The 23,878-nt window shown below is 40.1% G+C and overlaps 1 protein-coding gene across 1 annotated transcript; it reads left to right on the forward strand.

Moving 5' to 3' along the window:
- Positions 1 to 22,024: 22,024 nt before the first annotated feature.
- Positions 22,025 to 23,402, forward strand: LOC146510966 (outer dynein arm-docking complex subunit 2-like). The gene is made up of 3 exons (XM_085173601.1): positions 22,025 to 22,263; positions 22,577 to 22,734; positions 23,092 to 23,402. Exons 1-3 carry the CDS (start codon positions 22,040 to 22,042, stop codon positions 23,400 to 23,402), a joined length of 693 nt encoding a protein of 230 aa, XP_085029727.1. The 5' UTR covers positions 22,025 to 22,039.
- The last annotated feature ends 476 nt before the right edge of the window (positions 23,403 to 23,878 follow it).

A 23,878-nucleotide genomic window follows, 5' to 3' on the forward strand; every position in this document is an offset into this window, starting at 1 on the left:
CTCACATCTGAAGCAGACAAGCTGTATGTCACATGTGAAAAAGGCAACGATGTCTTCATCTGACATTTTACAATCAATATTGTCAAATTGTCCAGTCCATAAGGGTCATTATGGATGGTATCACTAGTGACCTATTAATGTAGTTACAATGTAGAAACATTTTAGTGATTCGATCTTAGGGTGGGAGCTAAGTGCTTATTTGCCCATTGTGTCACAGCAATTTTCACAGGCACAAATACTTATATCCTGACAGATCACTGCCTGTAAACTACATGAAGGCCACAAATACAGTTTTCCAAAGGCAAACAATTATAGGTAAAATTCCAAGTTTGTTTATATGTTTATAGATGGTAATGGAAATGGATATTGGGATATTTATATCCAACATGGTGGAAATGTTACTATTTGTTCCTGTTCAACTCCATGCTCAAATTGATCCATACAACATGGACAAATAGTATTAAATCTATATACATACTTTACAAACCTGGTCTCTCAAGGTGAATTCAGAGCATTTCAGGTTTCTTGTTATTTGCAACAATGTTGGTCTCAATCTGGTTCCTCTGGTTTGCGACTGGGTCACTCACCACCCACAGTCTGCTGCTCTCTGCTGCTGTATTTTCTTTCTCTGGATCCAAAAGAAGAAATTTTACACCGTGGCAGTGGAAGACGTAAGACTGCAAAACCTATTCACACTTGACTTTCCTGCATGCAGTGGAAGATACATGTGGTGACGCTGATGTATGAACCACTAAAGATTTCACCGCCGTTCTCTTCCTCATCTCTCGCTGTCAAGCAAGAGAAAATGTAGCGTGCAGTGTAGATGAGGTACTGCAGTCTGACTCCACTAGGAGATAGAAAATGAAATGATCAGAAGTCAAACTGAGTCATAGTTTGTGAAGAAGACTTATCAATGAATGTAGCTTGATTTGGGTTTGACAAACATTAAGTAAAACTGGATTTATGTTTTTCACATCCAATTGAGTTTTTCCTCAGTTGTGAGAGTTGTGTGCATGTGGACATGTTGCACAATAATTCATGCACAACACACATATGAATACTCTTTTACAGTCATTTTATAGTTATCTAATTTGTTAACAACAACAACCTTCCTCAGGCTGAATCGTGAACTTTTTGTAACTGATAGGAGATTTTTATTTACTTGCAAAAGTCACTAACTAAAGACAAATATTATTTGGTGCATGTTTATCAATTTTCAGTTTACCTTAAGCATCATGACCTTTTTTATTACTAAATTAAAAAATAATGCAGTAAATGATTCGGCTCACAGGGCATGACTTGTCTTGCTAGTTGCTCACATGTTAACCAGTAGCTGTCAGCAGTTGATGATGGCTAATGTAATAACTACCAATTCGGGTGTAATCATTCTCTTAAATAGTCCGCTTGACCTTCTCAGAATATTTATTTATTGCTAACATGATATTGGTGTTAGCAATATAGTGTTAGTGTTAGAGGAAATATTTGAGCTAATAGTATGACAGTTTAGGATTTCCCATAGAATTTTGTAGACATGTTTGTTTTAATATACTGCTTGTTGTAAAACCCCACGTGCCTTTACGAAAAGAGAGGTACACGTACTGAAACATATCCACAGATGTAACGAGCCTTCTTGTGAACCCCTAGAGATTGAAAAAACGTATTTCTTTTCACCAGTGTGAATTCTTGCTGCACTCAAAGACCTTGTAGCAGTCAGTCAGACGTCAAGTTGTTATTACATTGTTCTGGGAAACATGGGGACATGTCAGAAGCTTTTGGCATCTTTATATCAACATGGTGCAGGCCCAACATGGACTCATGACAATCACACATGTATCCTTCATCATGTTCTCAAAGCCTTTGACCTCGAGGCCATGCACTCTACACATCATGTTTTGACATTATGTCGTCCTTGTTTTTGGATAGTTAGGCATGAAGAAGAGCACGTGATGGCTGCACACACTTCCTTTGTGCTTACTTTGTGTGTTTCTAATCAAGCAACTGCCCTGGCTTGATGGTCTTTTTTATCATTTGGTGGGAACTCAAATGATAAAAAAACAAACAAAGGGACTTCCAGTTTATGGCGTAGGTTGCACCGAACGCAGCTCCAGTCTAGTTATTATCGAGTGTTTCCAGGCACATTTTGACATTTTTTTTAATATATCAACTGTTTTGTATAGTTCTGAGAGAAGACTGTTTTTGCTTTTTGCGTTTAGAATGTCGTGTAAGGTTAATAAGAGCGCAAACACCTCTCAGCCGAACTTGCGGCCTGCTGCTAACACTGCATCCCTGCCTCGTGGTAAAACTTCGCCACTGCCTGGGTCGCCCGACACGCCGCTCGTCGATACTGAGAAGTTCACGAAGGCTGAACTCCTCTCTGAACTTCGTGAAGAAATTTCAGCACTGTTTAAAAAGGAACTGACGGCAGCGTTTGAGGAGAATCTCACGTCTATCAGGTCCGACATACAGCCACTAAAGACGGACCTTTCCTGAGACATAACGTCCATGCGGCAGGAATTTGCTGGCCTCAGAAGCACAGTTACGGAAATGGAGCAGTCTCTCTCTACATGCACGGATGATATTGTCCTCCTCCAAACCATCAACGTGTCTTTTAGACCCCATTCCTACAAAACTGCTCAAAGAAGTCCTGCCATTGATTAATTCTTCGATCTTATATATGATCAACCTATCTCTAATAATCGGCTATGTACCACAGGCCTTCAAGGTGGCTGCAGTTAAACCTTTACTCAAAAAGCCATCTCTAGACCCAGCAGTCTTAGCTAATTATAGGCCAATCTCCAACCTTCCTTTCATATCAAAAATCCTTGAAAGAGTAGTTGTCAAACAGCTAACAGATCATCTGCAGAGGAATGGTTTATTTGAAGAGTTTCAGTCAGGTTTCAGAGTTCATCACAGCACAGAAACAGCTTTATTGAAGGTTACAAATGATCTTCTTATGGCCTCTGACAGTGGACTCATCTCTGTGCTTGTCCTTCTTGACCTTAGTGCAGCATTCGATACTGTTGACCATAATATTCTATTGGAGCGATTAGAACATGCTGTAGGTATTACAGGTATTGTACTGCAGTGGTTTGTATCATATCTATCTAATAGACTCCAATTTGTGCATGTAAATGGAGAGTCCTCTTCACACACTGAGGTTAATTATGGAGTTCCACAGGGTTCGGTGCTAGGACCAATTCTGTTTACATTATACATGCTTCCCCTAGGCAGCATCATTAGAAGACATAGCATACATTTTCACTGCTATGCAGATGACACCCAGCTCTATCTGTCCATGAAGCCAGATAACACACACCAATTAGTTAAACTGTAGGAATGTCTTAAAGACATAAAGACTTGGATGGCCACTAACTTTCTGCTTCTTAACTCAGATAAAACTGAGGTCATCGTACTCGGCGCTGAAAAGCTTAGAAATATGGTATCTAACCAGATTCTTACTCTGGATGGCATTACCTTGGCCTCCAGTAACACTGTGAGGAACCTTGGAGTCATTTTTGACCAGGATATGTCCTTCAACGCACATATTAAACAAATATGTAAGACTGCGTTCTTCCATTTGCGCAACATCTCTAAAATTAGAAATATCCTGTCTCAGAGTGACGCTGAAAAACTAGTTCATGCATTTATTACTTCCAGGCTAGACTACTGCAATTCATTATTATCAGGATGTCCAAAAAACTCACTGAAAAGCCTTCAGTTAATCCAAAATGCTGCAGCAAGAGTACTGACAGGGACTAGAAAGAGAGAGCATATTTCTCCTGTTTTGGCTTCCCTTCATTGGCTTCCTGTTAAATCCAGAATTGAATTCAAAATCCTGCTCCTCACATACAAGGTCTTAAATAATCAGGCCCCATCTTATCTTAATGACCTTGTAGTACCATATCACCCTATTAGAGCACTTCGCTCTCGCTCTGCAGGCCTACTTGTTGTTCCTAGAGTATTTAAAAGTAGAATGGGAGGGAGAGCCTTCAGTTTTCAGGCCCCTCTTCTATGGAACCAGCTTCCAGTTTGGATTCAGGAGACAGACACTATCTCTACTTTTAAGATTAGGCTTAAAACCTTCCTTTTTGCTAAAGCATATAGTTAGGGCTGGACCAGGTGACCCTGAATCCTCCCTTAGTTATGCTGCAATAGATGTAGGCTGCCGGGGGATTCCCATGATGCATTGAGTTTTTCCTTTCCAGTCACCTTTCTCACTCACTATGTATTAACAGACCTCTCTGCATTGAATCGTATCTGTTATTAATCTCTGTCTCTCTTCCACAGCATGTCTTTTATCCTGTCTTCCTTCTCTCACCCCAACCGGTCGCAGCAGATGGCCGCCCCTCCCTGAGCCTGGTTCTGCCGGAGGTTTCTTCCTGTTAAAAGGGAGTTTTTCCTTCCCACTGTCGCCAAAGTGCTTGCTCATAGGGGGTCATATGATTGTTGGGCTTTTCTCTGTATCTATGAAGCGCCTTGAGGCGACATTTGTTGTGATTTGGCGCTATATAAATAAAATTGAATTGAATTGAATTGAATTGAATATTGTCCACCTCCAAGCCAAAGTGAATGCGATGTCAAAGGAGTTGGCCAAATTGGAGAATCAATGCGAGGATTTGGAGTCCAGGTCTCGCCGCAATAACATACACATTGTTGGTGTGCCAGAGGAGAACATCCTGTCTGCTACAGATGTGTCCGTGCTGTTGATGGAGGAATTTCAGCTTGGGAAGGAGCCGCTTGTATACAGAGCCCACCGAACTTTGGCCCCCAAACCTAACACCGGTGAACGTCCCCGACGACACCGCTAAGACAGCGCGGGCCCGTGCGGCTTTCAGTGAGGTCCGTCGCCAGCTTCGCGGCATCCAGGGAGTCCGATTTGGGATCCTCTATCCGGCAAGGCTACGAATCACTTATCAAGGAATGCAGTGCGACTTCGTCTCGCCAGAAGAGGCCAAGGAATATATTAAGACAATAACCACGCGATAAAAACATAGCGGGACAATGTTTATTTTGTTTGTTTGTTTGAAATAGTGAATAATCCAAATCCAAACGTCATTGTGGTAAGTTAAGTGTGTTACTCTGCCAAACACTTGTTTTGTTTTACCTGTCTAATAGTAAAATATAATTGTGTTATTTTTATTGTATTTGTGCCTTTTAATCTATTGAGAAATGACTCTGTTGGAGCTTTGGTTTGACACGGTTCGTTTCGTAGTCGGGAGCGTTTTTGTTCAGATTGCTCCGGGTGGGAGCGTGCACTGCCGTCTCCATCGTTTGGTGGTTGGGGGCTTTTGCTGTGCAGGGGGGAGGTGGTGGGTGTGTTTGACGTGTTATTATTATTTTTATTCTGAAGCTGTACTTCTGTTGTTGTGGGTTTGCTTTGTGTGTTTGTGTGAGTGTGTTTTTCCCTCTTGTTCTTTCTTTGGGGGTGAAGAAATAAGTATTTTCTCTTTTATCTTTCTGCATTGATCAGCACTTCAGGTCAGTCCTTAGGCAATAGTGGTATTAGATTTTTAACTTGGAATGTCAAAGGTATGAATAGCCCAATTAAACGATCTAAAATATTCTCGCATCTTAAACGTCCGAGTGATGTAATGTTTTTGCAAGAGACCCATTTGCAAAATAGGGATCATCTTAGGCTCAGGTGCCCATGGGTGGGACATACATTCAATGTTTAATTCAAAAGCCAGTGGGGTGGCGATCTTAATAAACAGAAGGGTACAGTTTACAGCCTCTGAGATGAAAGCTGACAAAAACGGGAGATATTTGGTTGTTGTAGGCACCATGTACAATGTAGCCGTCCTCTTAGTCAATGTGTATGCGCCGAATTTTGATAATCCAGGTTTTACAGATGCACTTTTAAATAGTCTCCCTTCCCTTGATACTCATCTTTTAATATTGGGTGGTGACTTAAACTGTGTTATTGATCCTGCCTTAGATCACTCGAATCCTCGGACCCTGACCCAATCCTCTATGTCCAAGTCTATTTCAGAGTTTATGTTTCAGAATGGTTTTGTAGATCCCTGGAGGTTTTCTAACCCTACTACCAGAGCGTACTCTTTCTTTTCTCAGGTACATCAGGTACTTTCTACGGCAGATGCTGAACGCCTTTTACTTTGTGCGCGTGCGACTTATTATGAACATGGTGATAAGCCCAGAAGGCTTTTGGCCCATCAGTTAAAACGTCAGGCCTCTTCTCGATTAATTTCTCAAATTAAAGATGCGGCAGGCAACTTGGTCTCTGATTCAGAGGAAGAAAATGAGGTGTTTAAGAAGTATTATTCCTCCCTATATGAATCTGAATCTGCTGCTGACACCTCTGAGGTGGATTCTTTTTTTAACGGTCTTACAATGTTGATCCTGTTATGTCTGAACAATTAGATGCCCCTTTTAGGTTGGATGAAATTGTGCATGCAATCAAGACCATGCACAATAGTAAGGCACCAGGACCTGATGGGTTTTCAGTTAAATTTTTTAAAAACATTTATAGACAAGTTAGCCCCACTACTTCTTTCAGTGTATAACGAATCTTTTGAACGTGGTCTATTGCCCCCTACATTGTCTCAAGCACTAATTACTGTTCTCTTAAAGAAGGGTAAGGATCCTACCTCTTGCACCTCATATAGGCCTATTTCACTGCTGAATGTGGATGTTATGGTCTTGGCAAAAATTTTAGCAATTCGCCTTGAAAAGGTTCTTCCTACTATTATTTCAGATGAACAGAATGGCTTTATTAAAGGCCGCCAGCTGTTCTTTAATGTCCGCACGCTTTTGAATGTCATTCTTTCCCAACACTCGACCACTAATCCAGAAGTAGTTATCTCACTTGACGCTGAGAAAGCTTTCGATCGTGTAGAGTGGAGCTTTCTCTTTGCGGTCTTACAAAGATTTGGTTTCAAGGACAGATTCATTTCATGGATTCGACTGTTGTACAAGGCACCCCAAGCCAGTGTCTATACAAATGGTGTTTCCTCTGGCTACTTCTCATTGTCACGTGGCACGAGACAGGGTTGCCCCCTGTCCCCTCTACTTTTTGCTATTGTAATTGAACCCCTATGTATAGCTTTGAAGGCCCTTCCTCATTTTCATGGTATTTCCCGGTCAGGCCTTGACTTAAAATTGTCTTTGTATGCAGATGACCTGCTTCTATATGTTTCTGATCCCTTATCTAGTATACCATCGATTGTGTCTCTATTAAACAAGTTCGTCTCTCTGTCAGGTTACAAAATAAATCTTAAAAGTGAATGTTTCCCCATAAATTCTTTAAGTCTTACACTTAAACAATCTGACATTCCTTTTAGACTTAGCCCTGCCGGCTTTAAATATTTGGGAGTTAACGTGACTCGTACTTTGTCTTCTTTATACTTTTCCAATTTCCCCCCTATAATCATTCAAATCCAATCAGATTTTCAGAGATGGACTTCACTACCTTTGTCACTAATTGGTCAGATCAATGCTGTAAAGATGAACATTTTGCCTCGATTGTTATTTCTGTTTCAGAGTATTCCTATATTTTTACCTAAAGCTTTTTTCAAAAAGTTGGACCAGCTAGTTGTATTGTTTTTGTGGGGAGGGAAACATCCCAGGGTGAGGAAATCATTATTATAGAGACTGGCGTTTGATGGTGGTCTTGCCTTGCCTAACTTTTAATTTTACTATTGGTCCTCTCATATTCACAAATTGACCCATTGGCTTGAATCTCAAGAACTGCTGTGGTGCAAACTGGAGCGCCTGTCGTGCACTTCCTCATCCTTAGAAGCTTTATTGTTCTCTCCACTACCACTTAAGCCTTCTCATTTCACAAAAAAACCCCCGTGGTACAGTGTAGTCTAAGGATTTGGTCACAATTCAGGAGTCATTTTAAGTACATCTCTGCGTCAGTACACATGCCCATCACACAGAACCATCTGTTTACTCCTGGCCTCATTGATGGTACCTATGTACAGTGGAAGCGTCATGGTATTAATACCTTTAAGGATCTCTATAAAGATGGCACTTTCTTAACTCTTTTAGACCTGTTCAGAAACAAATCTTCTGGCTACCAATCTATTCTGTTATTTTCAGGCACGGCATTGCACTTCTGCTCTCTTCCCCTCCTACCCTCTTCTTCCAAATGTCAAACCGTGGAAGGAATTCTTATCCCTTAAACCCAATAAGAAGTCAATTATATCTTTAATATATAAACAACTTATGGATTTAACTGTCCATTCAGTTGTTAAAATTAGCAGGGCTTGGGAGCGGGAGTTAGGAGTAATTTTTTCGGATCAGCAATGGGAGAAAGCAGTATCCAATGTCCGTTATAGTACGTCCTGTGCCAGGTTACAACTTATCCAGTTCAAGGTATTGTACAGGGTTTACTATTCAAAGTCTCGTCTTTCTGAGATTTACCCACAAGTGATGGATCAGTGTGAGAGATGTCATGCCACCCCATGTAACCTAGGTCATATGTTCTTTCTGTGCCCAAGACTCCATGGCTTCTGGAGTCAGTATTCAGTTATTCTTTCCAAGGCTCTTGGGGCCCAAATCTGCATGGACCCTTTTCTAGCTGTTTTTGGGCTTCTTGTCATCACTGGTCTAACCGACCCTACACACTTCGAAATGGTGACAACTTCATTTTTTAAAAACCTTTTGCCAATTTTTAACACGTTGTTTCTAAACATCCTAGTTTTATTTTGGAGGGTTTCTCATTTCACAAAAAAAAAAAAATAATAATAAAATTTTTTTTTTTAAAAATCATAAAAGATAAAAACAACCAGACTCAATCACCCTAATGGAAATAGCCAACTGTGTATCCCTTTTGCTGAATGATAGCCTGCAGTCATTTGTTGCAGTTTTCAACAAGAGTCACACATGTCTCCTGAGCATTCCCAATCCATTCTTCTTCGACAAAATGTCAAACTCCTCCTGATTTGATGGACCTTGGTCTTCAGTTCACCCCACAGATTTTCAATGAAATTTAACTCACGGCTTTGTGCAAAATATTAGCCTTTACATCACTTTTGGCTAGACGTTGCATCTAACTCCTTTGGAAATCTTCAAAGCCACCTTCAGTTTCTTTTTGGTTTAGAGATGTGATGTCATTTCTTAAATTGCAAAAGATAGGCCTTGTGGCAAAGGACAAATACAGAGAATTTTATCGTATCTGGGGCCCCTTCGTAAACTATTGCAAGTCATTAAACGTTCTACCAGCTGATTAATATAATCCCCCCCCCCCCTTTTTTTGTGTGTGTTTTGGGGTTTATTGTTTGTTTTTGTTTTGGGTTTCTTCTTAGTTTTTGTTTTTGTTTTGTTTGTTTGTTTGTTTTTTCTCAATTTTATATAAGCGTGTGTGTGGGTGTGCCTATGTGTGTGTGTATTATTGTATCTGTTCATGTAAGAAAAACTAACAAATATGTGAGGGGAACAGATTGTATTGTCATTGTAAACTAATGTACATTTGTCTCTAAAAATATTTATAAAAAACAAACAAACAAACAAATTATTAATTATTATTATTATTATTATAATTAAAAGGGGACCAAATGAAAATAGGATGAGAGACTTTCTTTTTTGTAAAGGAAAAATAACGACAAGTTGTGTGATTTTGTAATGGGTCACGTCCCTTTACGACGTGATGTAATTTCCAATAAGGAGCCATTGGTCCAGTGAGGATGCCAGTATATTATGTGTTGAGCAGACAGGAGACTGGGCTACCAATTCTTGTGCAGGCTAGATCTAGTGGACAGATGACAAAAATGTAAAAACGTCTGTTCCGCATGACATGTTAAACTGTTAAAGCAGTCATGACTCATATGAAAGAAACCATGTGGCGGGGTCTTAGGACAAACAAAGCCTAAAGCAGTTCACCTTTGGCAACTAATAATAGTTAGTTTTACACTCCAGTGTGATGACTTTCGGAACTCTAAGGTGAGTCTATGGAAATATAGCAAGGGGTCAAAAAAGGAACGGCAAATCAAAAGTGGATCTAATGACGTGTAGAGGCGCCAGGAACAGAAAAAGATGCTTTGGGTCTTGTTAGGCAAAGGCGGGAGACCAGAAGGGAGTTCCTTGCAGCAGTCAGCTGGAGCCTATGTGTCATGTGTTAGCAGGTGTTGATGGCGGGGAGTGGTGCTGCAGTGGCTTGGGGAGTGATTGAGGTTTGGCTGTGGACAACATACCGTAATGAGTGATTCTTCAGAGAGGCTGTTTTACAGCAGCCAGAAGTTGAGAGAATGAAGCACCCTTTTAACTGAATCCATCTGAAAGGAGGAAATGCCCACGGTCCAAAGTCTGGCTGCCTGGCACTCAGACGACTCTGCTAAGAGATCTCCCACCAGAGAGTATCCTGCCTTTGAGGCTGAACTCAACCCCCTCTCCAGTCTGTGTAGAAGGGCTCACACGCAGGCCACAGACAGACTGATTAGTCCTCAGAGGTTTGTGATCAGCCTACATTGTTAGCACTGGAACAGCACTGGCTTTGACTACCTTCTCTTGGCTTGATGACAACTTGTAAAGAGCAATATTTATTTTGAGAATTCTTCAACCTCAGTAGCTAGTGGAATACTTCCTAAATACAGCGGTCCTTTTCTTTGAGCACTTTAGCAGTAGAAATACAGAATGCTACAATAAGATATACCTATTAACAATCTTATAAGTACTGTAGTATAATAGCAATAGAGTATTAGACTTAAATAGACTGCTCTTCGTCTCTTCAATACCTAACAAGAAATTACCAACTAAAATGTTGTACAAAAGCCTTGGAATATTGAAACTTTTTCTACTCATACTGCTACCATCATTTTAAGGAAAAAATAATGGACAATATTTGAACAAGAAAATCTTTAACTCCTTGGCAAGAGCTCAGATGAATCAAAAGTCTCACAAAGTAGACTTTCTTTAATCTATACTTGATTACAACTTTTTACAGTTAAATAAGTGTTTTGCCATTTCCCATTAAAGATGAGGACAGGCGTCGTCACATCCAGACATGACAACTTCATTTTTTAAAACGTTTTTGCCCATTTTTAACACGTTGTTTCTAAACATCCTAGTTTTATTTTGGAGGGTTTCTCATTTCACAAAATAAATTAAAAAAAAAAATCATAAAAGATAAAAACAACCAGACTGAGTCACCCTGATGGAAATAGCCAACTGTGTATCCCTTTTGATGAATGATAGCCTGCAGTCATTTGTTGCAGTTTTCAACAAGAGTCACACATGTCTCCTGAGCATTCCCAATCCATTCTTCTTCGACAAAATGTCAAGCTCCTCCTGATTTGATGGACCTTGGTCTTCAGTTCACCCCACAGATTTTCAATGAAATTTAACTCAGGGCTTTGTGCATCTCAGTCTGGAGACAGCTCTTTGCCAGGAGTGACGTATGTTTTGGGTTATTATTATGTTGAAAGACTTCAGTTAGTTCTGTTAGAGTCTATGTTTCCCTATTTAGGTTCCTCCCATGTCAGTGTCTTCCCTACTATGTAGGTTAGTGTTGTGTCTTCAGTGTGTCAGTCTGACCATGGGGTTGAGTGACCCAGTGACACTCAATCCCTGCGATGAGCTCCTAGAGGAAATAATCCAGACTGTGGAATCACTATGCAGTGAGTGGTTGGAGCTACCCTTCACGACCAGAAGGAAGTGAATTGCCAGTTGCATGGATGTATCTTAGGTTTTCCCTGGTTGATGGAGTCGGTACACCCCCTGGTAAGGGACTTCATATCCACCGCCTCGCTGTCACGCAGCTTTCCCGCCACGGTCTGCAGAGATAAGAGTCAGCTCACTGAGACTCTCCCCATTCCCAGGCTGACCTGCTTCTACGTCCATGTTACTACAGCAAAGGGACTCCTTTGTTATTTTGGAATAGGCTTGGACTGCCTTGGGCCTCCCGTGATGCACTGAGCTGTTCTTCACAAACGTTAGTGCACTGCAGATCACTGTATTTTATCAACAGTAATTATCAAATTCAGGCTTTTCCTCCCATAGTGTGTCTTTTATTCTCTCTCTCGCTCTCTGTTCTTTTCTCTTTCCCCTCTCCCTCAACTGGTCATGGCGAATGCCTGCCCCTCCCTGAGCGTGGTTTTTCTGGCTTAACATTGCAGCTGCAGCCATGAAAGTGGATTCTTTGATCTGAAAAGTTGAAACCGTAACAATTAGGGCAGAGATCTAAGCACTATCTCTGTGGAACGACAGTCGATGCTTATGATCTGCCAATATCAATCCTACTGAGAACCACAGTGGTGACCAAATCGTGTGGTAGGCATGTTTTTCAGCAGCAATTTCATCGAAGAAAACCTAAATCAAAGTGCACGCACCCGACATTAGTGCACTGGTTCACTTTTTAATGTAACCAAAGCATACAGTCCACACAATCCAGAAGTGGCTCACCATCTAAAAATAATTGTATTCAAACAAAAAACAAACCATAGACTACCCTTTGATCAGACTGTACGGATGCTGATTTGTACTAAGGGGTCAGAATTGAAAGTTTTAAGTTAGATCAGATGGATAGTTTCAGAAAAATAAAATAAAAGCTAAAAGGAAAATTACAAAGGCCAACATTTATTCTGGGCTCAGAATAAATGATGTGATGAACAACAGAGTTGTCTCCAGGCAAAGTCTTCTTTAAATTCTATCTGTTCACAAGAAGTTCATATTTTTCTTTTCGTGGCCTGGCGGCGCCAACACTGGAAGCGCACCAACATAAAGGTCTCAAGCAGCACCTCCTCTAATGACGGGAGGACAGGAGACCAATGTTAAATAAGTCGCCCTCTTTGTCTGTTGTCGCTCCTTTTATTCCTCTCCTCACCTTTTCCGTTTACATTTTCCATTCAACATCTATCTTCATCTCAGTTCACGTCTAAGTTTTCCTCAATGTGTTCTTCTTCCCAAAAACAAGCTGACCACTCCTTCACTCTACCCTTCGGTCATTTTATTACCTCTTGCCTAGCCTATTTTCTCTTTTTCAACACCTCAAACTTCCCATCTTTCAAACACAGCAGAGGGACAGACAGTCCTCTGATGTCTATAATGCAAAAGTCAAATTGTATAATGATTAGATCCCCAAGCATTAACAAGTGTGGCAATGCCAAACAATGATGGTCTCTTAGACTGCTGTCTGAAAATGATAATTAATAGTATAAAAGATGAAGTGAGGGGGACAGAGGAGCAAGGAGGCAAAGGGAGTAGGAAAGGAAGAGTGAAGATCTGTGTTTCTATTTAAGTGTTCTGAAGATTTTAAAAGAGTAGAAGCAGCTGCTACCTGCAGGCAAAAAGAGGCAATCAGTCCAACAAAATGGATTTTGGCAGCTCAAGGTTACTCATAGGACTTTATGAACAGGTCAAGGTGGGGGCAACATAACCTCACATGAACTACACAAAAGAAAACCATTATATTCGTTTTTTTGTTCGTTTTTCAGGTTGTTGTTTTTTTTAACTTAATTTAAAAAAGGCCTTTTTTGGATCATTTTGGCTATTACCTTAGCAGACAGACAGAAACCAGGTAGAGGAAAAAAGGCATGCAACAAAGATAACCGGACAAACTTGGACTGGGACAGCTTAATCTCCAAGTGATTAGTATATAGCACACATAGCCACCACTGCCGAGACCAGATTAATAACTAGCTGAATCAGATAGCTGCAATTAGCCCACTGATCTGGACATTTGATTAACTGCATTTTTTTCTGTGAATTTATACAACTTAATTACAACATAAACTAATTAGTGGTACTCTGGCAGAGAGGCTCATAATTCAATGTTAATTGTTTTAGTTTACTGGAATAGGGTTTTGGGATTATAATTTAATATAACTTAACTTAATATCAGTTGAAGAAAATGCTGTTGTCTGATGTCAGAGGAGAATGGCTATATGTCCAGTTGCTCAGAAACACTGGAACTTAAAGCAGATGAACTAGCAGAAGTCCGCTTGTCCTTGGCGGTCGACCTGCCATGTCTGTGTTGTGTTTGATGTCCTTCTCTCTTGGCATCTCGTTTCCTACTGTACATGTTTGTATGTGTCTGTGGCGGCATTCGCGTTTCTCTGCAACATCAAGCCAGAGAGTGTTTCCCATCTTGGAGCCAGACACCTGTAGAGCAATCACACTCACCTGTTGCTGATCAACCAATAGTGTGCTACTTAACAGAGTAGTTGAGCTATGGGCAACGCTGGATCTTTGAGAACCACAGCCAGTTTTCCAGCTAGAAGGTGAATGTGTTTTGCGTTTGCCGGTTATGTGGATTGTACTAACTGTAGTTAAAATTATTTATTTCTGGAAAACATTATTATTTTTAATTATTATTATGGGGTGTTGTGTGCAGAATTGTGATGTGAAAATGAATTTAATCCCAGATCCCAGATCTGGTGGATGAAGACCAGACAGGGTTCATTAAGGGGCGACAGACACAAGATAATATATGATGCACATTGCATATAATTAATGAAGTTAATAAAGAGAAAATCCCAACAGCCTTAGTGAGCTTAGATGCTGAAAAGGCCTTTGATAGAGTCTCTTGGATATTTCTTTTTGCTGTTTTGAAAAGAATGGGCTTTAACAGTATCTTCATCGAGTGTATACAATCCTTGTACCACAGGCCATTGGCTAGAGTTAAAACAAATGGGGACCTGACAGACAGTTTTGAGCTCTTCAGAGGAACCAGGCAGGGTTGCTGCCTGAGTCCAGCCCTTTTTGCTCTGTATATTGAGCCTTTGGCTCAGTATATACGGCAAAGTGCAGATTTAAAAGGGGTTTTAGTTTCTAAAATTGAACAACGAATAGGTCTCTTTGCTGATGATATAATTATATACCTACAGGATCCTGACACGACCTTTCCTGGGTTGATTAAAGCATTAAAATATTTTGGCAAAAATTCAGGATATAAACTAAATATCGTAAAGACTCAAGTACTTTGTCTGAATTATTTCCCCAAAGATTCAATTCAAAGCGAATATAAACCAAAATGGGACTCAAATAAGATCAAATATTTAGGTGTCTATCTAACTAGCGAAATAAGTACACGATACGAGGCAAATTATGTAAAGATTAGTAATACAATCCAAAAAGATTTGATTAAATGGGCTCCACTTGTTATGGACCTCAACTCAAGAATAGAGGTAATAAAAATGAATGTGCTTCCTCGACTACTGTATCTATTCACTTCATTGCCAGTCCATATACCAGATGCACAATTTGGTAGATGGGATAAATTGGTTAGTAGATTTATTTGGAAAGGGACAAAGCCAGGAATAAGATTTAAAATCTTCCAATTAAGAAAAGAAAAAGGAGGACTCGCCCTCCCGAATTTCAAGGCCAGCTGAGATATATTGTTTACTGGTGTTCACCGGATTACACCTCAAAATGGAAGCATATCAAGATAAACTACTGCTCATCATGTCAACCACAAGCAAGATTGGGAGAAAAAACTATCCAGTCTACGAACACAAATCTCATTACTGAATTCACTATTAAACTCTCGTGGATTATAGTGAAGAAATATAGAATTATAGAAGACTGTAAATTGCTGATTTGGCCTGCATATTCTCGAAAATTCCAAAGTGGACAATGGGATAGTACATTTTTAAGACGGGTCAATAAAGGAATTACAGCAATATGCACATTAATAGACAACATTCAAATCCTTCGAGAATCTACAGAGACAATTTGGACTGAATAAATCAGATTTATTTGGGTATTTTCAATTAAGACATTTTTACAATACAGAAATTAGGAAGAAGTTCTTGAGAGAAGGAAGCCATATAATAGAAATAATAACAGGTGCATATAAAAATCCTCCATCAAAAATTTTATTGAAATTATATAATGGCCTGCAAAATTTGAATAGGAATGAAACATTATATATCAGACAAAAGTGGGAATCTGAATTACATCTTGAGTTGTCAGAGGATGACTGGCGATCCGTATGTCTCACACAGCATAATTCCACCAGCTCTAGACGATGGAGAGAATATGGCAGGAAAATTGTGATTAGGTTCTTTATTACTCCTTATATCAAAAGCAAGCAGCTGAAAACACCCCAATGATGCTGGACATTATGTGGAGACTGGGACGCCAATCATTCTCATGTGTTTTGGAAGTGTAAAAATATCAAACCTTACTGGGAAAGCATTGCGGTAACAATGAAGAAAGTGCTGGGGTATGACGTGCCATGTGAGGCACGAGTAATGCATTTTGGAATATGGGAAAATGTAAGAAAGGAGGACCATTACTTGTTTAAAATTATGTTGTTGTCAAGCAAAAAGGTAATAACAAAAAACTGGCTGAAAAGTGACCCTTTAAAATTGGAAGAATGGACTGATGTAATCGAGGACATATATATAATGGAGAAAATGACCTACACTTTGAGACTGAAATCTGACAAACACCGAAAACAGTGGACAAAATGGATAGCCTATAAGACTCACTCAGCCCCATAAGGCAGGGACCTCTCCTCGTTGTTTTTTTTTTTCCTCTTCCACAGATTATATGTCCTTTATTCCTTTTAGTTTGTTTCTTTTGTGTTCCTTTTTCATATTTTTGTTTGCATGTACTATAAAATTGGAAAAAGTACAAAATAAAAAGTTTAAAAAAAAAGAAAATGAATTTAATCCCATTTCGAATGAGACGGACAAAATGTGGAAAATGTGAATATTTTTCAGATGCATTGTAAATTGATTCACTTTTCAGGAACATGAGAGAAATGTGAGAGCAGATAAGGTTGCAGTATTCGCCCAGGTTACCCAAAATCTGCTGCAGGGCATTTGCTTGGAGCTTCACCTAGCTACTTGGCATGAAACACTTCATATATGGCTAGCTCACAGAAAATACCATGGATATGTATTTCACAACATGCTTACAAGCTTACAACGTGCAAGACTAAATATTAAGTATGTCCAGTACTGTTTAATATAGGTCATATATATAAGAAAATGATTGGTATGAAATTCTATAATTATAAAATTGAAATCCAAACAGTACTAGTGATCTGTTTTGCACAGCACAAAACTATGCTCATGACATCCATGATGTTAACATGGCCTCATATTTGTCCTACTATTTTTACATTAAATGACAACGTGCACATTTAAAGCAAACACTACATACCCAACAGCCAGTCAGTGGGTCTGAGAATATTCTTGTTCAGGGTGATATGATTTTCTCAAAGATATGTTTTGTGGTTGCATACGCTCATTCAGCCTCTTTGGAAATATATAAAAGTTCGAGTAAAGTCCCTCAATGAATTCCTAGAGGAGCCAAGTGTCGCCTTGCAGAATTGCAACCTAAATAAACAATATATGCTTTAAGTCATGTAGATGTAGACTTTGTCATTGGTTTTCCCCATAAAACCTATGGTCATAAATCTTGTATTACTTCTATATTTGACAAGAGTCTGTTCATTCCAAAGAAAGCACTGGCACTAAGCGATAGCCACTTGAAATACATACTGTACACAGTATTTGGAAGCCACAATTGCAGGTTTATGTCCATAAGAAGCTCAAGCAATGACATAGTTTCAAAAAAATACAATTTCTCAGCAGTATCGGATTATGTTTGCTGAGATTCGTTTGGAACAGATTTTTGATCATTTTCATGTAGTGATTGTTATGACTCCAACGCTTACCTCACATGGTTTAGGGGCGTTTCCTGGATTTATGAAAATGGGAATTCACAGGGACAGGGGGCAGTCAAAGGGGGCCTATTAAATTTAATTGAATATTTGGTGAGTTACAATTATTTGATGTGTCAGCAAATATACTGGTTCCATTTATTTATTGGGCAATATGGCTGCACTGCTACAATAAAAAACAAAATTAACATAAAATAAAGGAAAATAAAGGGAAAAAAACAGATTATAACTATACTATTACTATACTATAGGCAGTTGAGAGAACCACTGTGAAAAATATAACAGGAGTTGGTTTTTCAAAACTTCTATTCAATTCAATTTTTATTTATATAGCGCCAAATCACAACAAAAGTCGCCTCAAGGCGCTTCATAGATACAGAGAAAAACCCAACAATCATATGACCCCCTATGAGCAAGCACTTTGGCGACAGTGGGAAGGAAAAACTCCCTTTTAACAGGAAGAAACCTCCGGCAGAACCAGGCTCAGGGAGGGGCGGCCATCTGCTGCGACTGGTTGGAGTGAGAGAAGGAAGACAGGATAAAAGACATGCTGTGGAAGAGAGACAGAGGTTAATAACAGATATGATTCAACACAGAGAGGTCTGTTAATACATAGTGAGTGAGAAAGGTGACTGGAAAGGAAAAACTCAATGCATCACGGGAATCCCCCGGCAGCCTACATCTATTGCAGCATAACTAAGGGAGGATTCAGGGTCACCTGGTCCAGCCCTAACTATATGCTTTAGCAAAAAGGAAAGTTTGAAGCCTAATCTTAAAAGTAGAGATAGTGTCTGTCTCCTGAATCCAAACTGGAAGCTGGTTCCACAGAAGAGGGGCCTGAAAGCGGAAGGCTCTCCCTCCCATTCTACTTTTAAATACTCTAAAATGCATTGTTTCTCATCTATAAATAGCACAAGATAAACCTGCACTGTCTGTGCATATGATTATATTATTTAATTTTTTAAAAGTTGTACACTGAGGATTCTAACGTTGTTTTTCCCAATAATTTGCCAAGGTTGCATGGACTTGACAACACCATTTTAGGGGCACAGGGGGCAGATGGGAAGGCAACTAAAGTCCTTCCCATCGCAGGCCTGTGTTGGTTGGTTTTGCCTGAATACTTCATTTCAGTCTATTGTAACATCACAATATGATTGTTTAATGCGGGTAAAATCTGTGTGTGTGCTGAGGCATAATTATGTTCAATTTTCTTTGGCAGTGCTCTGTTTGCTTCTATTACTGTTCTTTACAACGTAATGGGGGCTAATGCATCTTTCCATTGGCCTCTTGCACTAGTGCCTATTTAAACAGTCAATAAGTCAGGCAGTTCTTATAGCCACCAAATGACCTCACCATTGTCTGTCATATTCAAACAAGATAACCAGAGCAAGGCTGCTCAATAGAGTAGTGCATATGTGCCATGAACTGTTCCTTGGGGAAAAAAAAAAAAAGACATGTCTTCAAGCTTCCTATCAATCATAAGTCACCCATGCTGAATCCAATTTAAAAGCACTTGCCCCCTGTTCTCCATGCCTAAAAACACAGAGGATTATGGGAAAAAACAGACAGGCTTCTGGAGCTTTTTACAAGTTGGGGATGTGGTCACAGCCTCTTCTCAGAGTCCCTTAAACTGTTTTCTATTTCAGAAACTCACATGAATTAGTGAGACACATCTCGCAGGTGCTCATTACAATGACCAGTGTCACCCTTTTCCTTTCCTGCTTTAACCGCACAGCTATAAGCTGCGCTCAACAGGATTTGACAAGATGCCTGTAAAAACATCAGAGCTCTTGCCTGAAAAACAAACAAAGAAAGAAATACAGGAGGCACGCTTTTCCAGCTCTTTTCAAACCAGGAGCAGGAGCAGGAAGGAGTCTGCGCACCTCCACATCATCAGTCTTGTTACGCATGCACAACCTTAGTGTATGTTTAATCTGGGTGTTAATGGAGTGTTGTGGCGGCTGGACGAACAGTGAGCGGATGCAATCACGATGTCAGTGTGTACAGACACAACTTTGACTTTCTTAGTGTGTCGTCAGTGTGTTTCCATGCAGTCCAATCAGTAACTCAACTCACTCTGCAAAGAAAAAGCACAGAGAGCAGTTGTGTTTATTATGCTGTATTAGGTTTTAGTCTGAGAGGATCTAAGAGTGAGCAGGTGCTTCTGAGCACAGTGTATATTTGTTTTACTTTGTAAAAGACCCAGGCTGTGGGGAACATTTTATTTAATCCCCTTTAAGGAACAGCAATTAGGCAAGTTAATGAGACCCTGAGTATTAAGACCCTCATTTATCCTGCTTTTTCCTTCACTGTTTTCTTTTAGTCTTCCATCCGTCTTCACTAGATTTTTTTCTTCTTACTGCCTTACACACAGTTGCATGTGGTTAATGTCAGAGTTGGTGTCTGAGCTTCATTGCCTGAACCAACTCTCTAACTCAAGCAACATTGGAAGTGTTTTTAATGTACAAGCTGTCTAAATTAAAAACATTTCCAAATGTGATACCTGAAGGGCAGCAAATCATAAATCCACAACAACAACAGCAACAGTGAGAATCCTCTCTCGATGCACTCCGAGGCTCTTCTCCTGAGAGACTCAGAGTGATTTGTTCAATTCAGCTCACCCCAATGGTGTAAAAATAATTCCACTTTATTTAGGTAGGCATTGCACCAAGGCTGTAGACATGCTGGGTGGCTACCTGTCTGACAATGAAGACACAATTTGTTCCTAAAGACAGATAATTGCCCATCTATGAATCACAAATAAAGCACCCCAGGCATGCCTGGGGTGCTTTATTTTGACAAGAACAGCAGAGGCACTGTCAGTCTACACATACAAAGGCAGTATTTTATCAGACTTCACATACCTGCATTGACAGGCATATTAATAACTTTGAGTGAATTGCGTGAACTTATTTGCTGTGCCTAAATACAGCGTATCCTCTCAAATAGAATGTTTTCACTACCCAGTGTTTGCCTGCAGTGCAGTGCCAAACCAGTACTGAGAGAGGAAATAGGCTCTCAAATATGCGGTCATGTGGACACTCTAAAAAGGAAAGCATACAGGGGTTTTTTTTATTATTGTGACAACATTTGACTTGACATTTTAGAGTCTCTCACAATTGTAAGTCTAACTGTAAACTTAGACTTGACACAGGTAAAGTACCCCTGCTGTTAGTGTACACACACACACACACACACACACACACACACACACACACACACATAGATACGCAAAGCTGTCCTTAGTTTCAAAGAATGGATTTGGTAAGTTTTGACTTAGCTCGTTTGCCATCGTGTTTACCAGTATAGTGCAAAAAAAAGAAAGAGGCAAATTGTGTCAAAACAAAAACATGCCTTTATTTGTTTTGAATGAGCCCTCATGGCCAGTCTATTCTTACTAGCAAAGTAATGACGTCAATGTGTGTAAGGCAAAAGCTCAGACTTCAAACTGCACTAAATACTAAGGTTAGGACATTTTTCTACTCTTGGCTTTCTAAATATCTAAATGAAGCTGATATGATACCAATCACAGTTGACTATGCACATAGAGATCAAACCTTTATAGGGGAACGTCAATCAGGAGAAAGATGGCTTGAAAGGAACCAAAATGCACACAGTCTGAACATGTAAAGACTTCAGTTCCCTTTTAAATATGGTAAATGGTAAATGGCCTGTATTTGTATAGCGCCTTACTAGTCCCTAAGGACCCCAAGGCGCTTTACACAACCAGTCATCCACCCATTCACACACTGGTGATGGCAAGCTACATTGTAGCCATAGCCACCCTGGGGCGCACTGACAGAGGCGAGGCTGCCGGCGCCACCGGGCCCTCTGACCACCACCAGTAGGCAACGGGTGAAGTGTCTTGCCCAAGGACACAAGCTGGGGCTCGAACCAGCAACCTTCCGATTACAAGGCGAACTCCCAACTCTTGAGCCACGATCGCCCCCGATATGACAGTGATATAGTTCATATAATATATTTCTAATCAGACTAATTGTTTAGAGCGAGAAGACCCTGGTCGGAGAGGCTGCCTGCATCCACGAGGTCTTAAAAGCTCTGCTATATAAGCCTGTCCATGTAGAGCTTCATGTTTTTATGCTAATAGTAGAAATTTAAAGTAGATTCTGAATTTCACAGTGAAGGGAAGCAAGGTTTAATATGTGACCGCCGGATATTTCCGTTAGCAGTCTTGCTGCTTCATCCTGAACTAACAAGCTATGGAGGACTTTGAGATGCTGATGAAAAGTGAGGCAGGAGAAAATTAAAGTGTGTATTAAAAGTCCAAGATCACTGACTGACAGTAAAGGTTTGAATATGAAACAGCTGACCTTTTTTTTAATGAAGGTCCACATGGGGCTCCAAACTCAGAAACGAAGAGTCATGCTGAATCTTTAAGAACCACATGCTGTTAATGTTAAGTTTTAGAGTATCCCAGACACAGCGATGGGGATATCATTGACCAGGGCTGCCCAGTGGACCATGGCCAGCTCTAGTACTGGCAAACTGGCATTCACACCAATGAATGAGTCCTTGTTGAAAGAAATCCTGCACTTCGTGGAGCACTTTAGTTCCCAACACCCACAGGAAGCTGAACATGTGTTTGAGGAGCCACTCCAGTGGAGTACCACTTTAGTGGCATCTGATTTCAAAACAGACTACGACATCAGGTTGGTCTAATCATGAGGTGGCTGGCTCTCAGTATTATGTGTCTGTGCAGGATTTGCTGTCACCATGGTGTCCAAATGTTTTTACCTTAGACATACTCAAAGCTGCACGTGGACTGTAATTAATTTGTTTTTCAGCTTCAGTAAGATTGAGAACGTTCCACTGTATTTCATCAGAATGTCTGCTCTACTTTAAGTGTGTGGTTTCCTTTGTGTCTCATAGTATGAACCTGGAAAAGTACAAAAACAAAGACTCAGATCTCCATTAAGCATTTCAGGCAATTAAAGTTTCTGTTTTGTTTTATTTCCTACTCAGTGACTCAGATGTTCAGTCCCACGAAAGAGATAGTGAGGGCCATCCACTGCCGCAGCTCTCTCCACCGACTGTTTATGTACGCAGCTTCAGCCAGCTCTCTAAACTGCTTCATCTGGCAGATGATAAGAAGTTGGCGGAGGTTCGGGCATGTCTAGAAGGTAAATTTGAGTCGAATTTGCATCCTAAGCAGTCCAACCACCAGCATTCCTCCATAACCCACAGACTTAATTTGTTTGTCCTCCTTGTTACTTTGTACAGCCATCCAATTATGCTGCCATTGGTAATTCTTTACAGATATGCATTTACTTTAGGGCCACTGCCAAGAGGAGATAAAGTAATATATATTTCTTTGACAGATGGATACATGATGAATATAGTAATACTTATTTCACACTGCCAGTGGATTTGTTATGGAGAGATAATATTAGCTTAGCTTGTAAGAAAAAACAGAGTAAATTCAAGACCAGCTGTTTTGATAGATTAAAATGAATCCAACTCACCTCTTGTGTTGTCAGAAAACAGAGAGCTCGTGGTTAGGATTCTTGGTAGGAGCTTTGCCTCTCGCCTGGAGAGAGAAGCCCGTGCTGATGCAGTAAGTGTGGTAGACAGAAAGGAGGAAGGCCTAGCCAACGACTTGGGGGTCAAGGTCAAACTGTTTCTGTTGTTCCAAAACGTGGACAAACAGATCCTTCAAAACCTTCTTAGAGAAATATTTGATATTTATTTGTATTCAGTAATCAGTTATTACACAGACTGTGTAAAAAAGCTCCATATAAAATCCACAACTTTTATAACAAATAGCGAAATAGTAAACAGATTTTGGTGAAACGTGATTTTGTTTTTAAATATATAAATTACCCTCTCACCCCTGCGTGTAGTCTTTTATGCTTCAAGCTCGGGTCCTCTACCAGCAGCCTGGGAGCTTGAGGTTCCCATGCAGTGTCTTTGCTGTTCCTAGGACTGCGCTCTTCTGGAGAGAGATCGCAGATGTTGTTCCTGGGATCTGCTGGAGCCACTCCCCAAGCTTTGCTTTCATTCAGTTTTTCATTATATTAATTCATTACATTTTTATACTTCTATTAGCATCATCATTGAGATTCAAACTCATCCAAGATTTTTAATAGATACATTTATGGTATCAACTTCATTCTTGAGTTATCACATCCACAAAATTGGGTGTCCGCCTAGCCTAACCACTGGTCTGATGGGGTGATGACAATACCTCAGATTTTTTTTCCCATCTGCGTTTTACAAAGGGTAAGAATAAAGCACCTAGGCATGCAGACTGCTTCTGCAAAGCAG

The sequence above is a fragment of the Neolamprologus multifasciatus genome, chromosome 9, assembly GCF_963576455.1.
Source record: "Neolamprologus multifasciatus chromosome 9, fNeoMul1.2, whole genome shotgun sequence".
NCBI lineage: Eukaryota > Metazoa > Chordata > Actinopteri > Cichliformes > Cichlidae > Neolamprologus > Neolamprologus multifasciatus.